At 39.2% G+C, this 15,489-nt stretch overlaps 1 protein-coding gene across 1 annotated transcript in view; it reads left to right on the top strand.

Moving 5' to 3' along the window:
* Positions 1–15,489, top strand: part of CERKL (CERK like autophagy regulator) — a 94,232-nt gene that overhangs the window by 45,339 nt on the left and 33,404 nt on the right. Inside the window, exon 3 of the mRNA XM_075283804.1 lies at positions 7,369–7,500. Coding sequence (XP_075139905.1) covers positions 7,369–7,500 — 132 coding nt within the window. The remainder of the gene's footprint in view (positions 1–7,368; positions 7,501–15,489) is intronic.

The raw sequence follows: 15,489 nt of genomic DNA, 5'->3' as shown, positions 1-15,489 counted from the left end.
GACATTAATATTTAGTAGATCCTCCTTTTGCAAAGATAACAGCCTCTAGTCGCTTCCTGTAGCTTTTAATCAGTTCCTGGATCCTGGATAAAGGTATTTTGGACAAACAATTCAAGTTCAGTTAAGTTAGATGGTCGCCGAGCATGGACAGCCCGCTTCAAATCATCCCACAGATGTTCAATGATATTCAGGTCTGGGGACTGGGATGGCCATTCCAGAACATTGTAATTGTTCCTCTGCATGAATGCCTGAGGATTTGGAGCGGTGTTTTGGATCATTGTCTTGCTGAAATATCCATCCCCGGCGTAACTTCAACTTCGTCACTGATTCTTGAACATTATTCTCAAGAATCTGCTGATACTGAGTGGAATCCATGCGACTCTCAACTTTAACAAGATTCCCGATGCCGGCATTGGCCACACAGCCCCAAAGCATGATGGAACCTCCACCAAATTTTACAGTGGGTAGCATGTGTTTTTCTTGGAATGCTGTTTCTTTTTGGACGCCATGCATAACGCCTTTTTTTATAACCAAACAACTCAATTTTTGTTTCCAAAATGAAGCTGCCTTGTCCAAATGTGCTTTTTCATACCTCAGGCAACTCTATTTGTGGCGTACGTGCAGAAACGGCTTCTTTCTCATCACTCTCCCATACAGCTTCTATTTGTGCAAAGTGCGCTGTATAGTTGACCGATGCACAGTGACACCATCTGCAGCAAGATGATGCTGCAGCTCTTTGGAGGTGGTCTGTGGATTGTCCTTGACTGTTCTCACCATTCTTCTTCTCTGCCTTTCTGATATTTTTCTTGGCCTGCCACTTCTGGGCTTAACAAGAACTGTCCCTGTGGTCTTCCATTTCCTTACTATGTTCCTCACAGTGGAAACTGACAGGTTAAATCTCTGAGACAACGTTTTGTATCCTTCCCCTGAACAACTATGTTGAACAATCTTTGTTTTCAGATCATTTGAGAGTTGTTTTGAGTAGCCCATGATGCCACTCTTCAGAGGAGATTCAAATAGGAGATCAACTTGCAATTGGCCACCTTAAATACCTTTTCTTATGATTGGATACATCTGGCTATGAAGTTCAAAGCTCACTGAGGTTACAAAACCAATTTTGTGCTTCAGTAAGTCAGTAAAAAGTAGTTAGGAGTATTCAAATCAATAAAATGATAAGGGTGCCCATACTTTTGCACCGGTCAAATTTTGGTTTAATGCATATTGCACATTTTCTGTTAGTACAATAAACCTCATTTCAATCCTGAAATATTACTGTGTCCATCAGTTATTAGATATATCAAACTGAAATGGCTGTTGCAAACACCAAAATATTTAGAACAAAAAATGATTAAGATTAATAGGGGTGCCCAAACTTTTTCATAGGACTGTATGTATGTATATATATATATATATAGTTTTAGACAAATACTGTCCTACAATTGTAACTCCTAATAATTGATATTATTTTTGTAAAATTATGTTTATCATTATCTTTTATATTGTTTTATATATTTTATATTCATTATAGATTTTATATACCGACAAATGCAGCCCTACAGTTGTAAATACTATTAAGTTTTTTTTTTATTTTATTTTCTTTTATCATAAGCAGTTTTGCATTCATGATACATTTGTTTGAATTGACACATTTCCACAAGAGCAAGGTGAATTCTTTTAACAAGTGTCAATTAACCCTTTGAGTGTCCGAGCTGCCGCCTGCATGCCCCCATGGACTTTTAGAATTTCCAGAACTTGTTTTCAGGGCTATGATTGAATGGTCACCCTTCTTTGCTAGATGAATAATAAGCAACCTGTTTGCCAGACATTTACTGTCTTCTAAGGGAAATTGAAGTAGCTTTTTTTGGAAATCACCTCTCCCATATGGAATCTGTCGGTGGTAAGGGTACAGCTGGTCTGAACTGTCTAATCGAGAAGGCCAAGTCAACACATGTCAACTGACGCTTGTCTTTGTAGTGAACTACTCTGGGCCGTCAGACAAATTATCTGGCAAATCTAATGAGAGATTGAGAAGAATACGCCTGTAGTAATAAGCTATCTATCTTGTTCTTGGCTTATGAGTTAATTAATAAATAGCCTAATTGAGATGTTCCAATGAAAGGTAGACCATATAGGTAGCACATCCAGTGTTTTTCTGCATGAGTTATTTTTGGTGCCAAAAAGATATCTGTTAATTTTTGGTGACGTCCCAAAGAGCATCATGATACAGTTAACAAATGGTAATATTCCTTGTTGATTGGTTTTGGCACAGAAGGAAAACCATTATTATGGATCTTGGTGGGGGCCTCCAGTTGGCAGCACCAGAGACCTTCAGTGGCCACCCACTGGCATCTCTCTTCCTTAGATTTTACTATAAGCAGGGAGAACCCAAGGATTTACACATGCGCCAAATGCTGTTTCTCGACTTTTATGATGTTTCTTCACAAAGGTTATGTTCATTGGCACATTGGTGCTGCATGTGACTCTTGTGAACGTGGTTATGATAACCTCCATTTCCTTTATTGAGTGAAGTCTTCGCTTTCCATGATGTACAGTTGGGCTATTCACCCCACGGGTTCCGGAGTGGTCCAGCCATGGAAACTGCGGCAAGATTGAACAGGACGCTTCTTTTTTTTCACGTTGTAAAATGGTGCATCTATTTCTGTTTCCCATTGAAAATGATGAGAGGCAGAGTTTGGATTCTTCTATGTGAACTTCCTCTGAGGAGTTGTTCAGACGAGAAGAATTACAGTATTTAGCTTTTTTTGTCATTAGAAAGCAGCTTAAATGGCATAAAATAATAGTTACACTCACCTTACCTGTGCCAACTACTCTGGTTCTAACACGTTGCAAGGTTGCTTGCTATTTTTTGCCCAAAGGAAACTATTGAACTCACAGTTATCCAGGATTCCTGAGGATCAGTCATGATCATGTATTGTGTAGGCTGGGTTATTATGGCGTGTCATTTATTTTTTACATCTGACAGGCACCAGATGGACATTGTATATACTAAATGGCGTCAATTTGCATGAATTTTTTTTTTCCAATGGTGTTAATAAGGGGTTAGCTACATTTTCATTTATTTGTTTCAGTTGGACAGAAAATGTATACTATGAAGCCTCTCCAAAAGACCACCTCGATGACAAGGCCACCCCCTTATCTAAATCATATTTGGTGTGACAGATATTCACTTTCACCTTATATTGGCCACAATGACATCTTTGAGAAGACCTTTCCAACTTGGAGCCCATCTTTTTTTCAATTTTTCATGGTTGTGTTAAAGATTTGTTTTCAGATATTCTTTCAATTTACCGATCATTTCTTAAACTGATACTGATAATGGTACACTTTTCTTAAATCTGTTATAAAGCAAAAATCAGAGCCACAAACAATATGTGGCTCCATAATAAAGGCTTATAGGTATAAATGCACCTTTGCCATTATATCATTATGTCACTAATGTACATTTGCAATGGAGAGGAGCCATGCACAGATCCCTAAAGTACTAGCATGTGACGTGATCCTCCCCTGATCATTCTTCATTGACTAAAACATTCTGTCACCTAAATCACCGTCATTGCCATTACCCTTCATCTACACCAGAGAGCAGTCCCCAAATTTGCAATTAAGATATCGCTTCATTACTGCCAGTCGCGAGAATAAACAACACCTACAAAGCAAATAACTTACCCAAATGGCCTTCATTCTGGGGCCGTACATGGTAACATGCAAAGCATAAAAAAATCAATGGCCATATCTTGGCTTTTAATCTGAGTCCAGGTGGCGATGGAGCCGAGCACCACTGTCAATCCCATGGACTGTTTATGCTAATATCACTAATTCCTTTACATCTGATCTCTAGGGATACTGCCAAGACTATAATTTTTCTGTGTTGCTATGAAACTTGTAAGCCCTTTTTTTTCCCTTTTTTCGTGTGCGACACTATTCTTTTTAATTGCCAGACCCAGATGCTTGGGCGATGAGGGGTTAATTTCTGTTCACCTATAGAAAACGCTGTAATGATGACTTTTAATGTCGGATTAGTACATTCCCAGTGCTGGTGTGGACACATTATATGCTTCCATTGCGTTAGCCTAATGAACACGATCTCATCTGGAGTTTCAATTTACGCTATTACTCTGACACTGTAGGTAATAATTTACTGTTTAGAATGATTACCAGCGTGATATTTGTTTAATGAAATTTATAAACAGAACACCGCAATTATCCGACGCCAAAATACTTACCGTATGAAGGTTATTGAATTTTTTGCTTACGGTATTGATACACGCTTTGTGATTATAATCATTAAAAAAAAATAATAAAAAAATTAAAAAAAATTGGTGCCCCCCCCTCTTAAATTATAGCTCTCCAGGAAAATACCTGATATTAATTATCAAGCCTCTCTAGAGTCCTAAATTAACATCACAGCGACTGTTTGGGTTTAATGCTAATTTTATTGAAGTTGTTTTGCAAAGCGAAATATATTAAAATTAATAGGGCAAATGACAGTGGGTTGTTAAAATTAATTACGTTGCCATTTTCTTTTCTTTTGGTTTACGAGGCTCGGTAGTAGTAGCGAATTTCCTGTGCACCTGCTCCTGCTGTGGCCTAAGTGATATAGCGTCTACAAATCCAGAAAATTGTAGTATCAAATCTCCACACCAACTGTGCAGCAGCACTATCATCAAATCCCCGCTGAGAGGCGTTTCCCATCAAATCCCTCAGGATATTTCCTTTCCTGGTCCCTCTGTTGCAGATTTGAACTTTAACCCGAACCTTCTCCTTATAGCGTGCAATAGGTGCAGCAGAAGTGGCTCATCCCGGAGAAGTTGCAAAGTATCTTTATACCCATCGCCTCATTAGCAGGTCAACAATTCACTTGCCCTGGGCTACTTGGGTGTCAAGTTTTAGCTTTTGCTTCTACATCTACATCAGTTTTATTATATTGCTGTATAATAAACTACAATAGAACTGCTGCATATTTACTATGACTGTGGTTATATTTTTACATAGCAAACTTTTGCAACTTTTTGACTAATAATAATAATTATTATTTTAATTATTATTATTACTATGCTACTGATATCATAATGCTGAAAGTTTTAGTTTCACACCTGCGTTCGGGTTTCCATTTGGGGAGTCTGCTTGGAGGCCCCCTGAACGGAAACCTATATGGATTAAAAAGCAGTTACCTAAAGAAACCCATGGACCCCATAAACCATAATGTGGTCCATGTGGTCTCCACACGAAACATGAGAAAAAGTGTTGCTTGCATGACTTTTCTCTCTGCATGTTTCGTGAGGAAACCAAGCAGAAACCATAAGGACCCCATTATAGTCTATGGGGTCCGCAGGTTTCCCAGGTAACTGCTTTTTTATGTGTATAGGTTTCCATTTGGGGGACCCCGAATGCAGATGTGAATCAGGCCTTACTTAAATCTCAAAGTGATTTCTTTTTGTGTATCTATAACTGCATAGTACTTCAAAGTAGTTTACAATCTACTTTCTTCTCCGCATGTTTCGTGTGGGCAGCGCGCAGCAAGCACACGGACCCCATTATAGTCTATGGGGTCCATGTGCCTTTACTGCACAGCGCTTGCAATTGCATTTGGTATTCCGTTCCGCTCAGGGGAGTCCACATGGGGACCCCCGGAATACCAACGCAGATGTGAACGAGGGGAGGTACACTCCCACCCCATCCCAAATTTGCCCTCTTTTTATGATCTGATGAAAACATGAGGAAAAAGGCACAATTTGGGGGCAAGCATGTTGTGCACCAAATATTGTCCCTTTGTCCATCATAATACCACAGTAGTAAATGTGGGCCTTTGTGTTTCCATTCTTCACCATTTTCAAGATCTCAGCTTGCTTTCAGTGAAAGAAAAACGGATGAATCTGCTGAAGAACTATGAGCCATTAAAGGGGGTGGCCAGTCTTTTTTTTTGTGGCTGAAATTCAACTTTGCGAAAACACAGTGCAGAAACGCCACGGCAAAAAAATGCTGCATTTCATAGTACTTGCAAAATGGATGTAATTTGGCTAATCCCGTCCACATCGTAGCATGTCAATTATGTCTACGGAAATGCGGAGAGGAAAATTCTGCAAAATCACAATGAAAAACGTGACACATTACCATCAACTATTTTTCTGCAGCGTTTTTGCTGTCCTTCTCTAAATTGGGCCTTAGCCTGAATATTGTAAAATAACAAAAGTAGTAATACCTTACCGATCAACTGCGCTTCCATTCTGGCACATTCCAAGCTCTCACTGATCTCTGTATCTTGGTGGAGATGATTATACACAATTATCCTAGCTGGCTACAGATTTAACCAATTTTTTTTACCCAATACAATATCGTTCTTATTGCAGTCTCAAAATCATTGGTTTCAAAACAGCAGCAATCCTTCTGAGGACTTTCTGCTCCAATTATACTGATAGAGAAACCATCGGCGTTTCCGTAGGTATAATGGATATGCTGCGATTTCCAAATCGCAACAGTTTTGGAAATCACATCGTGTCCGCTGTGTGTATTTTCCCCCAATGTCAATTTCCTGCGATTTTCCCCTTACTTTGCAGCATTTTTGCCACACCTGCTGAAAACTTTTGCACACCCTTTGTATTTATTACTGTATAATGCTTATCCAGAATTAGGGAAAAGAAACGGTCATTTTTATCCAGCAGCAGTTGCACTTTTGTTTCTGGGGTGTGTCTGGTATTGCAGATGAGCCCTAAATAATTGAATGTAGATAAACTGTAGTTCCAGACATGGCCCATAGTCAAGTATAGTGCTGCTTCTGGAATTATAAAGACAGACTCTCCTTTGTTATCTTAGGCCTTGCTCCCATCTGTGTTGGTAATCCGCATGGGGACCCTCCGAACGGGGTACCAAACGCATTGGCAAGCAGTGTGCAGTGAAAGCACACAGATCCCATAGGCTACAAAGGCTTTCCGCACAGTCTCTACATGGAGCATGCGGACAGAAAAGTAGTTCACAATCTACTTTCCTTTCTGCATGACTCATGTGGAGACCATGCAGCCAGCACACGGACCCATTATAGCCTATGGGATCTGTGTGCCTTCACTTCACATTGCTTGCCAATGCGTTTGGTACTCCGTTTGGGGGGTGGGGTCCCCTGAACAGATTACCAACGCAGATGTGAACGAGGCCTAAGATAACAAAGGAGAGTCTGTCCTTCTAATTTCAGGAGAAGCACTATACTTGACTATGGGTCATGTCTGGAACTACAGTTTATCTACATTCAACAAAAGGCAACAAAAAAAGCTGCGTTTCCGCAACGTTGGGCCTCAACCTTAAGTTGTCTTATTCTATCTTGTAATGATGCTTACTGTTGTATTTTTACTCTTCTAGGTTTTCCGAATAGACCAAAGTCTCTTAAAGTCATTATTAACCCTCACAGCCATAAGGGGGAAGCGCCCAATGTGTATTACCGGCACGTTGCACCTCTTTTTAAGCTTGCTGACATTCAGACCCATGTAACAGGTAAGTTTGTTTCAGTAAATAAATCAGATGAATAGAGACAGAAATTATTGCTAAGCAACCAAAACAAGCTGAACTTTCGGCTAATCCCCACTGGCTTTCAGCAGCAGATTAAAGTACAGTAAATCAGGTTACATACCCGATATTACTATATCATCTCATCTCCTGTCTTCTTTATACAGAGCCATCTTTCCATCAGATGGTAACTGCAATCTATTATTAAACCACCATTTTTACTTTACTTTAAAATTAGTCATAAGTTATATATACTGTAGATTGGGAGGAAACTGGAGTACTTCGAGGAAAGCCACACAAACAAGGAAAGAAGATACAAATACTATTTAGATTTGTGTGTGTGTATATACTGTTCACACTGTTCATATAGGACTAGAATGGGGTCTTATGCTTCTCCCATTTCGATGGAGTGGGGGTCACGCATTTATAATATCCCTCAGTTCAGTATGTATAGGAGTAAGGGGGATATCTGAGGGTCGTACTCAGCTACCTCTCTGTCCTATAGACACTGAATGGAGTAGTAATGCACATATGTGACCACCTCTTTATTCAAATGGGGACACAAGACCCCATTCTTGCGATTGGTGGGGTCCCAGTGGTTGGACCCTCATTGATCGTGTATTTACGTTAGTGGACCAACTACTTTAATGCTAGCCATCTTGCATGATAGGAACACATTGGGGGAGATTTACCAAGCAAAATGTGTCATAAGCCGAGCTCCACGTGGTGTAAACGCCCATCCAGATATTGCGTAAAAATTCATGCAATGGACACTCTGCGATTTCCAAAACCATTTGTAAATTGTGGCTTGTCAATTATACCGACGGAGACGCTGGCGTTTTCCATATAACTATAATAAAAGGAGAAACACCACAGAGGAAACTTCTATGGACTTTCTGTGAAAAGTGCTGCAAGAAAAACCGCAATGCATTGCCGCCACAATTTTTCCTGCAGTGCGTTTTTCCTGCCGCCTGCTATGTGGGGCCTTAGCCATAATGTGTGCGCCAAACATTTGTCTAACCTGCCTTGTGCCATCGATGAATGATTTTAGATACTTTAGAAGTTCTAGATACTTGTAAGACACATTTGTACGAAAAAAGGAATTTAGCTTACAAAAATGTGTGTGAGACCTAAGTTGTGCAATTTCTACCAATATCTTGGCACATTTTTTTGTTCTAATTTGCACAAATCTACAACTAATAAGTGGCGTAATGTTAGACTAGACAATCTGAACCTAAGCCAGCATGAGACACTTTGCTAAATCTGATTAAAAAATAAAGCGAACCCCAAAGTCATCTGATGGTAAAATTATAAATTCAATTTATTATAGTAAAGTGAGATGAAATATAGACAGTCAGTATTCCTTAATGTACTTTGATAACTTTGGCGCAGTTTAAGACTGTCTAGTCTGACTTTGTCTAAATCTGACATAATATTAGTAACTCTGCCCCAATATCTTACAGTGGTGTCAACAGGAACCTTTGCAGTGGTTGGAAGGTTAAAAATTTTTGGAAATACAGCCCGTCTGTCAGACCTTTTGTCACAGTGCACTATATTTTTTTCTATTATAGAATATATATGATTCCTATTGTGACCGTGATATTCGGGAGAACTCACATCTCATACATAAAGTATTTCTGACATTATATTACTTACTACAATGACTACTTCAAACCTCTTTTTTTTGCCTTCTTCTGGATCAACACTGTAGGGTTATAGGTTGGACTTGATGGACCTATGTCTTCATCCAACCTCATCTACTACTGTATGTAACTCTGTGTCTCATACAGCACCAAGCTGGCTTTCCTTGCAGAGTTTTAGTTTACATAATAAATAAGAAAAAGTTCTAAAAAGGATTTATACAAACTAGACATTTTCACGTTTCAATAAAAGTCTATTATTAGGTATGGTGGTTCATTATTTTATTGCATTATGACTTATTTATACCAATAATCTAGGGTAGTTTGCGCAGTTTCTCCTTCTCTATACACATCACAGGTTTCTCTTGCTGACTGTGACACCTGGTGGCCACAGCAAGCAGATGCCCACTACAATGCATGCTAATCCTACTACTACTAAGTTTGTATCCAAAAGCGGGTTATTTTACAATATTTTTTACATATAGTATGTAAACTGTGATGAAATATGGAAGCAATTACCAGTATACATTATGTGGAAATTTTGCTTTCAGTTCCTGTGGTAAAAATACTGAAGCCGTATGTAAGCAATACATCTGCAGGTGGAAAGATAAGTTCACGTTAAATGGATTTCTTCAATAGGCAGATACAGGGCATTGTCGAAAGCATTCAATGGGAAAACTATATATACATTTCACTAACAAAAATATTTTTATATTACCTATAAAGCAAAAAAAAAAAAAAATCTATCTATCTGTCTATCTATCTATCTATATAATAATTACATGCACACGTTATCATTTAATTTGCTATAGGGAATGTATAATAGATAATAGAATATAATAGAAGATTATATAAAAATACAATTTTTTTACATTATCTTGGAATTTTTTCCTCCTTTTTAAATTTTTTTTTTTTTCAATATAATAAAAGAAAAAATAAATAGTATTATGTCAGTTTAACCAAGTATTCATTGAATTTAGAATCAAGCATAATGGATCCATTGTTTCCAGAAAGTCTATCAGTGAGTGGTCTAATGTCCATAGCAAATAAGTTGAATGGCTGTATTTCTACTTTAAAGGGATTTTCCAATTTTAGCAAATAAATGTTATGGTTTGTATAACGAAAATTTATACAATTTTCCAATATACTTTCTGTATTAATTCCTCGCAGTTTTCTAGATCTTTGCTTATTCTCATGCTGTGTTTACTTCCAGTGGATAAAAATCAGTCCATGGTCATATGATGGACAGTCCATGGTCATGTGATATACAGCCCATGGTCATATGATGGATAGTCTATGGTCATGTGATATACAGCCCATGGTCATATAATGGACAGTCTATGGTAATATGATATACAGCCCATGGTCATATGATGGACAGTCTATGGTCATGTGATATACAGCCCATGGTCATATGATGGACAGTCTATGGTAATATGATGTACAGCCCATGGTCATATGATGGACAGTCTATGGTCATGTGATATACAGCCCATGGTCATATAATGGACAGTCTATGGTAATATGATATACAGCCCATGGTCATATGATGGACAGTCTATGGTCATGTGATATACAGCCCATGGTCATATAATGGACAGTCTATGGTAATATGATGTACAGCCCATGGTCATATGATGGACAGTCTATGGTCATGTGATATACAACCCATGGTCATATGATGGACAGTCTATGATCAGTGATATACAGCCCATGGTCATATGATTGTCAGTCTATGGTCATATGATGAGCACACAGCTCGTTACTAGGCAAAATGTCTGATTACTGTGATGTGACTTTAACGAGTTGTGCAGCTGTGTGTTCATCACATGACCATGGACCGTACATCACATGTCCCACGGTGGGACTATTAAAGGATTATATTATTTTTTGTTATTAAGAAAAAATGGCAGTAATACAACATCTAGAAAACCACAAGGAATTGATACAGAAAGTATATTAAGGAACTGTGCAACTTTTTATCATACAAACAGTAACATGTATTTGCTGAACTTGGACAACCCCTTTAAATTGTTTGCTGTGAGTTTGCCATGCTGGGAGGTTGTTGGAGAGGACATTGCTTTTTCACTCTGGGGAGAGAAACTGCAGTACCTTCGAATTTTATCATAATAGTAGATTCTAGTTACATGCCGTAATGTTAGAAGATACAAACCTGTAAGATTCAGCTTTTGCTTTCTGTGACATGTTGACATTGTATCTGTTGGCAACAAGGCCACATATTCTCTGAAATGTTTTACAGTATCTGGCCAAATGATAGTCACTATTCAGATTATTACTTTAGTTTATTAAATTGTACCAGGAAATACAGCCTAGAATTTATTTAGAAACTTTAAACAATTTACAATTGCATTTGCATCACTTTTCATCATTGAGCTTGTTTTGGTTTTTGGCAATTGGTTTGGCTTAGGGGGATTTAGGATTTATCAGTCCGCTTTAAAAATCGAACATCTTTGTAAACGGACACTTAAGGACACACATGGACAGTAAAAGACACTACATGGTGTCCCATTTAAAATAATGCAAATTGTAACGGATGCAGCTAGTGTCCGATGCTAAAATCTTGTGCGGACATTAACATCGGACACTAACTGTCGGACACCGATGCCAGTGTGAACCCAGCTTTAATATGGTCTCTGGAAAAAAATAAATAAACAAAGCGAGTATATCTACAGACATGTTCATTGATAAATATATATATATATATATATATATATATATATATACTGTATATACCATATATACTGTATAAGCCGACTTTTCAGCACATTTTTCATGCTGATAAAGCTCTCCTCGGCTTATACACGAGTCAGGGTCCACGGAGCACAGAAAACTGGAAGGACCTGGAAGGGGGAGGTCCTTTAGTGCTACTGCTCTGTGATTGGCTTGTCATGAGGTCACGTGACTGTGATGTCATCAAAGGTCCTGTAGCCACTGGTATGTAACATCTGCAGATAAGGTTGAGTCTAAATCCTAGTAGCTCCGCCCACACCAGAATCCGATCACATGGCCATGACGTCATCAGAGGTCCTTTAGCTCACTAGGATTTAGCATCTACCCTGCAGATTAGTGGCCAGGATTCATTGTGTCTTATGGAAGATGTCTGTTGTATGGAGGAGAGGAAGCTACAGTAACGTGACACACAGGGACCTTCCTTTAGTTACTCTGCCTATTAATGTCAGGCATTTGGGGTTATTAATTTAGTTTCAGTAACTCCATGTGCCTCACATTAATAACAGTTAACCCCATCATGTCCCTCATATTAACCCCTGTGTGCCCCATATAAGGGTTACTAATATGTGAGACACATGAGGGCACTAATGAAGGACCTTAATTATGAAGATACCTAATTATTACCTCCATATGTCCCACATATCAGTAACTCTTATGTGAGGCACACAGGGGGTTAATGTGAGGGACATGATGGGGTTAACTGCTATTACTATGATCCCCATGGAGTTACTAAGCTGCAATGTACATGACCAGACTTTTAATCTGCAATGGTGGATTTCACCCCTCCCCCCTCGGCTTATACTCGAGTCAATAAGTTTTCCCAGTTTTTTGTGGTAAAATTAGAGGTCTCAGCTTATATTCGGGTCGGCTTATACTCGAGTATATATGGTGTGTGTGTGTATATATATATATATATATATATATATATATATTATATTGTCAGGGTCTGGGGTTGCTAGGTGGGGTGGCATAGACACACAAGTCCAGTTTCTTTTAGTCCAAAACAAAGGTAGAGTTCATATTCATTCAAAAAGGTAGTGCAGCAACAAAAGGAAAAAATACAAAAATAAATACCTGCCGGCTAGGCTCTAACTAAACATAGAATAGGTTACCTCACCTAGAGTAACAGAAATCCAAAAAGCCAGTAGAATCACTCAGGACACAGCTCCCAAAAATATGACCTCTCTGTCACCTCTCCAGCCAAGCTCTGCCCAAAGTGTTGCTGCTGGAGCTGGCTTCTTAAGCCTCCTTGACGAGGAGACTCTCTGCAGCTGAGTCGCTGCTGGAACATCCCCAAAGTGTGGACTGGAGGGAGGTGGAATAACAGGTCCCACTAACAACCTACCTGTCATTCCTAAAAATCCAGCCCAGTACTGAGCATTTACCAAAATGCTCAGCAGACAAAAGTTGTCTGCCGAGAACAAACATTCCTGGAGTTTTCTCATCTGAGTAGTCTGGGTGAGATGTACACCCCCTCTATCACTTGACCAGCCATCAGCTTGCAATATATATATCTATCATAATTATTTCATATATATATATATATATATATATATATATATATATATATATATAATATTTCTTTATTCATTTCTAATAAAATTCAGCTGCCATGATCATTTCTAAAAATATTTTGTAAAACCACCAAAAAACAAATATATCCAAAATAATAAAATAATAAATGGATAACAAATAATAATAGATATCATTTTTGAGCCCGCTGGAGTGTATCACTCTTCATTGTATGACTGCCATTAGCGATCTGTCCCAGTTTTATTATATGTAAATTATGGTTTTTTTCAGTCAAATTACCATACTTTCCCTGTCTAGAATACCAAAAAGCCCCGTAACTCATTCTTATACCAGACCTCAACCAAGAACAGACAAGCATGAAAGATTTATGTAATCTTGCATATAACGCTGCACATTCTTACACAAAACATCCATCTGTAAGTGTCATGTCAGTCAAGAGGAATCTTTGATGGTTGGTTACAGCTGTGGAGTCTCTTCTGGCACTGCCGCCCTAGAAAATGCTAAACGTGGTTGCGATGCTCTCTGCCATCTGCAGCTTGGCTTTTCCGTTTTGCTCTGGCATTTTCTATGCGGCGCAGGGCATCACGAGAGGCTAAGATGACAATGTAGAGTGACAGATTCATTTCCTCTAGAGGGTACATATTCTGGTATGTTGCTGTGCCACCCTTCTTTTTGAGCTTTGTTGCTCTGTTACTGGTATTTGGCTTTTTATACAGTTCTTTCTTTAGTGTCACTGTTCTTTACCAGGTTTATAGAACACACTAAAAATTGGTGATCAACATATTACTAACAAGTCAATAGCTCATGTTTTACTAGTTATTAATATATCACTTAAAATAGTCATTATATTGATCATTTTCTCTATTTCTGTTCCTGATTTGGTTTTCCTAATTTCCCACTCTATTGTGGCTCAATGGTTAGTACTGTAACCTTGCAGTTCTAAAGTCCTGGGTTCAAATCCAGGCAAGGACAATATCTGCAAGGAGTGTGTATGTTCTCCCTGCATTTGCATGTCATGTCAGTGGTTTGCTACTCCTGTTATTTTTGTTGTGACGCTCCTGTGATGGAGTAGAATAATGGAAATAACCAATACAAGTGTGAACAAGACCTTGCACATACTGTATGTAACATATCAAGGCCTCATTCACATCAGCATTCATGTTCCGTCTGGGGGAGTCCGCACGAGGACTACCCTGAACGGAATACCGAACATAGCTGCAAGCGGTGTGCTGATAAAAGCACACGGACCCTATAGACTATAATGGGGTCCGTGTGCTTACCTCCAGATCTCCGCAAGGATCATGCGGAGAGGAAAGTAGTTGACCATCTATTTTCCTGTCTGGGTAATTCATGCGGATAGCGCGTGGCAAACACACGGACCCCATTATAGTCTATGCGTCCATGTGCTTTCACTGCACAGCTCTTGCAGTTGCATTCGGTATTCCGTTCGGGGGGTTCCCATGCGGACTCCCTGAACGTAATACCGAATGCAGATGTGAAGCAAGCGTTAAAAATATCTGAATACATTGACAACTGGGTGTTACCAATTGGGGGGTATGTCCATTTCAATATGACACAGTCTAATCAGTACTGACCATTTCAGACCCCTGTGTCAAGAGAAATGGTGACACCCAGTTGTCACTTTGTTCATATATTTAAGAGAGAAACACTGCATTGCAAAGTTATAGAAAAAAATCCCAATGACGCTGGGTTCACAATAGCGCCGGGACTCCGTTCTGAGCTTTCCATCTGCATGCAGAAGATGGAAAGCTGTCAGACTGGGTCTGGCCGTGAGCGCCGGCGAGCGTTTTAAGCTCTCCGCCGTGAAACTTTTTTTTTTTAAACCGGACACAGAGTACTGCATGTCCGACTCTGTGTCTGATTTTAAAAAAAAACCATTTTGCGGCGGAGAGCATAAAACGCTCACCGGCGCTCACGGCCGGACACCTTTCAAACCCATTCAAAGTCCTGCAGCTTTCCGTCTCCTGCCTCTGTTTTGTGCAGGAAACGGAAACCTGCAGAACGGAGACCGGGCGCAGATGTGAACGAGCCC

The sequence above is a fragment of the Leptodactylus fuscus genome, chromosome 8 (genome assembly GCF_031893055.1).
Source record: "Leptodactylus fuscus isolate aLepFus1 chromosome 8, aLepFus1.hap2, whole genome shotgun sequence".
NCBI lineage: Eukaryota > Metazoa > Chordata > Amphibia > Anura > Leptodactylidae > Leptodactylus > Leptodactylus fuscus.
Note: the sequence above shows the minus strand (reverse complement) of the source record. Positions and strands in the feature narration are given on the sequence as shown.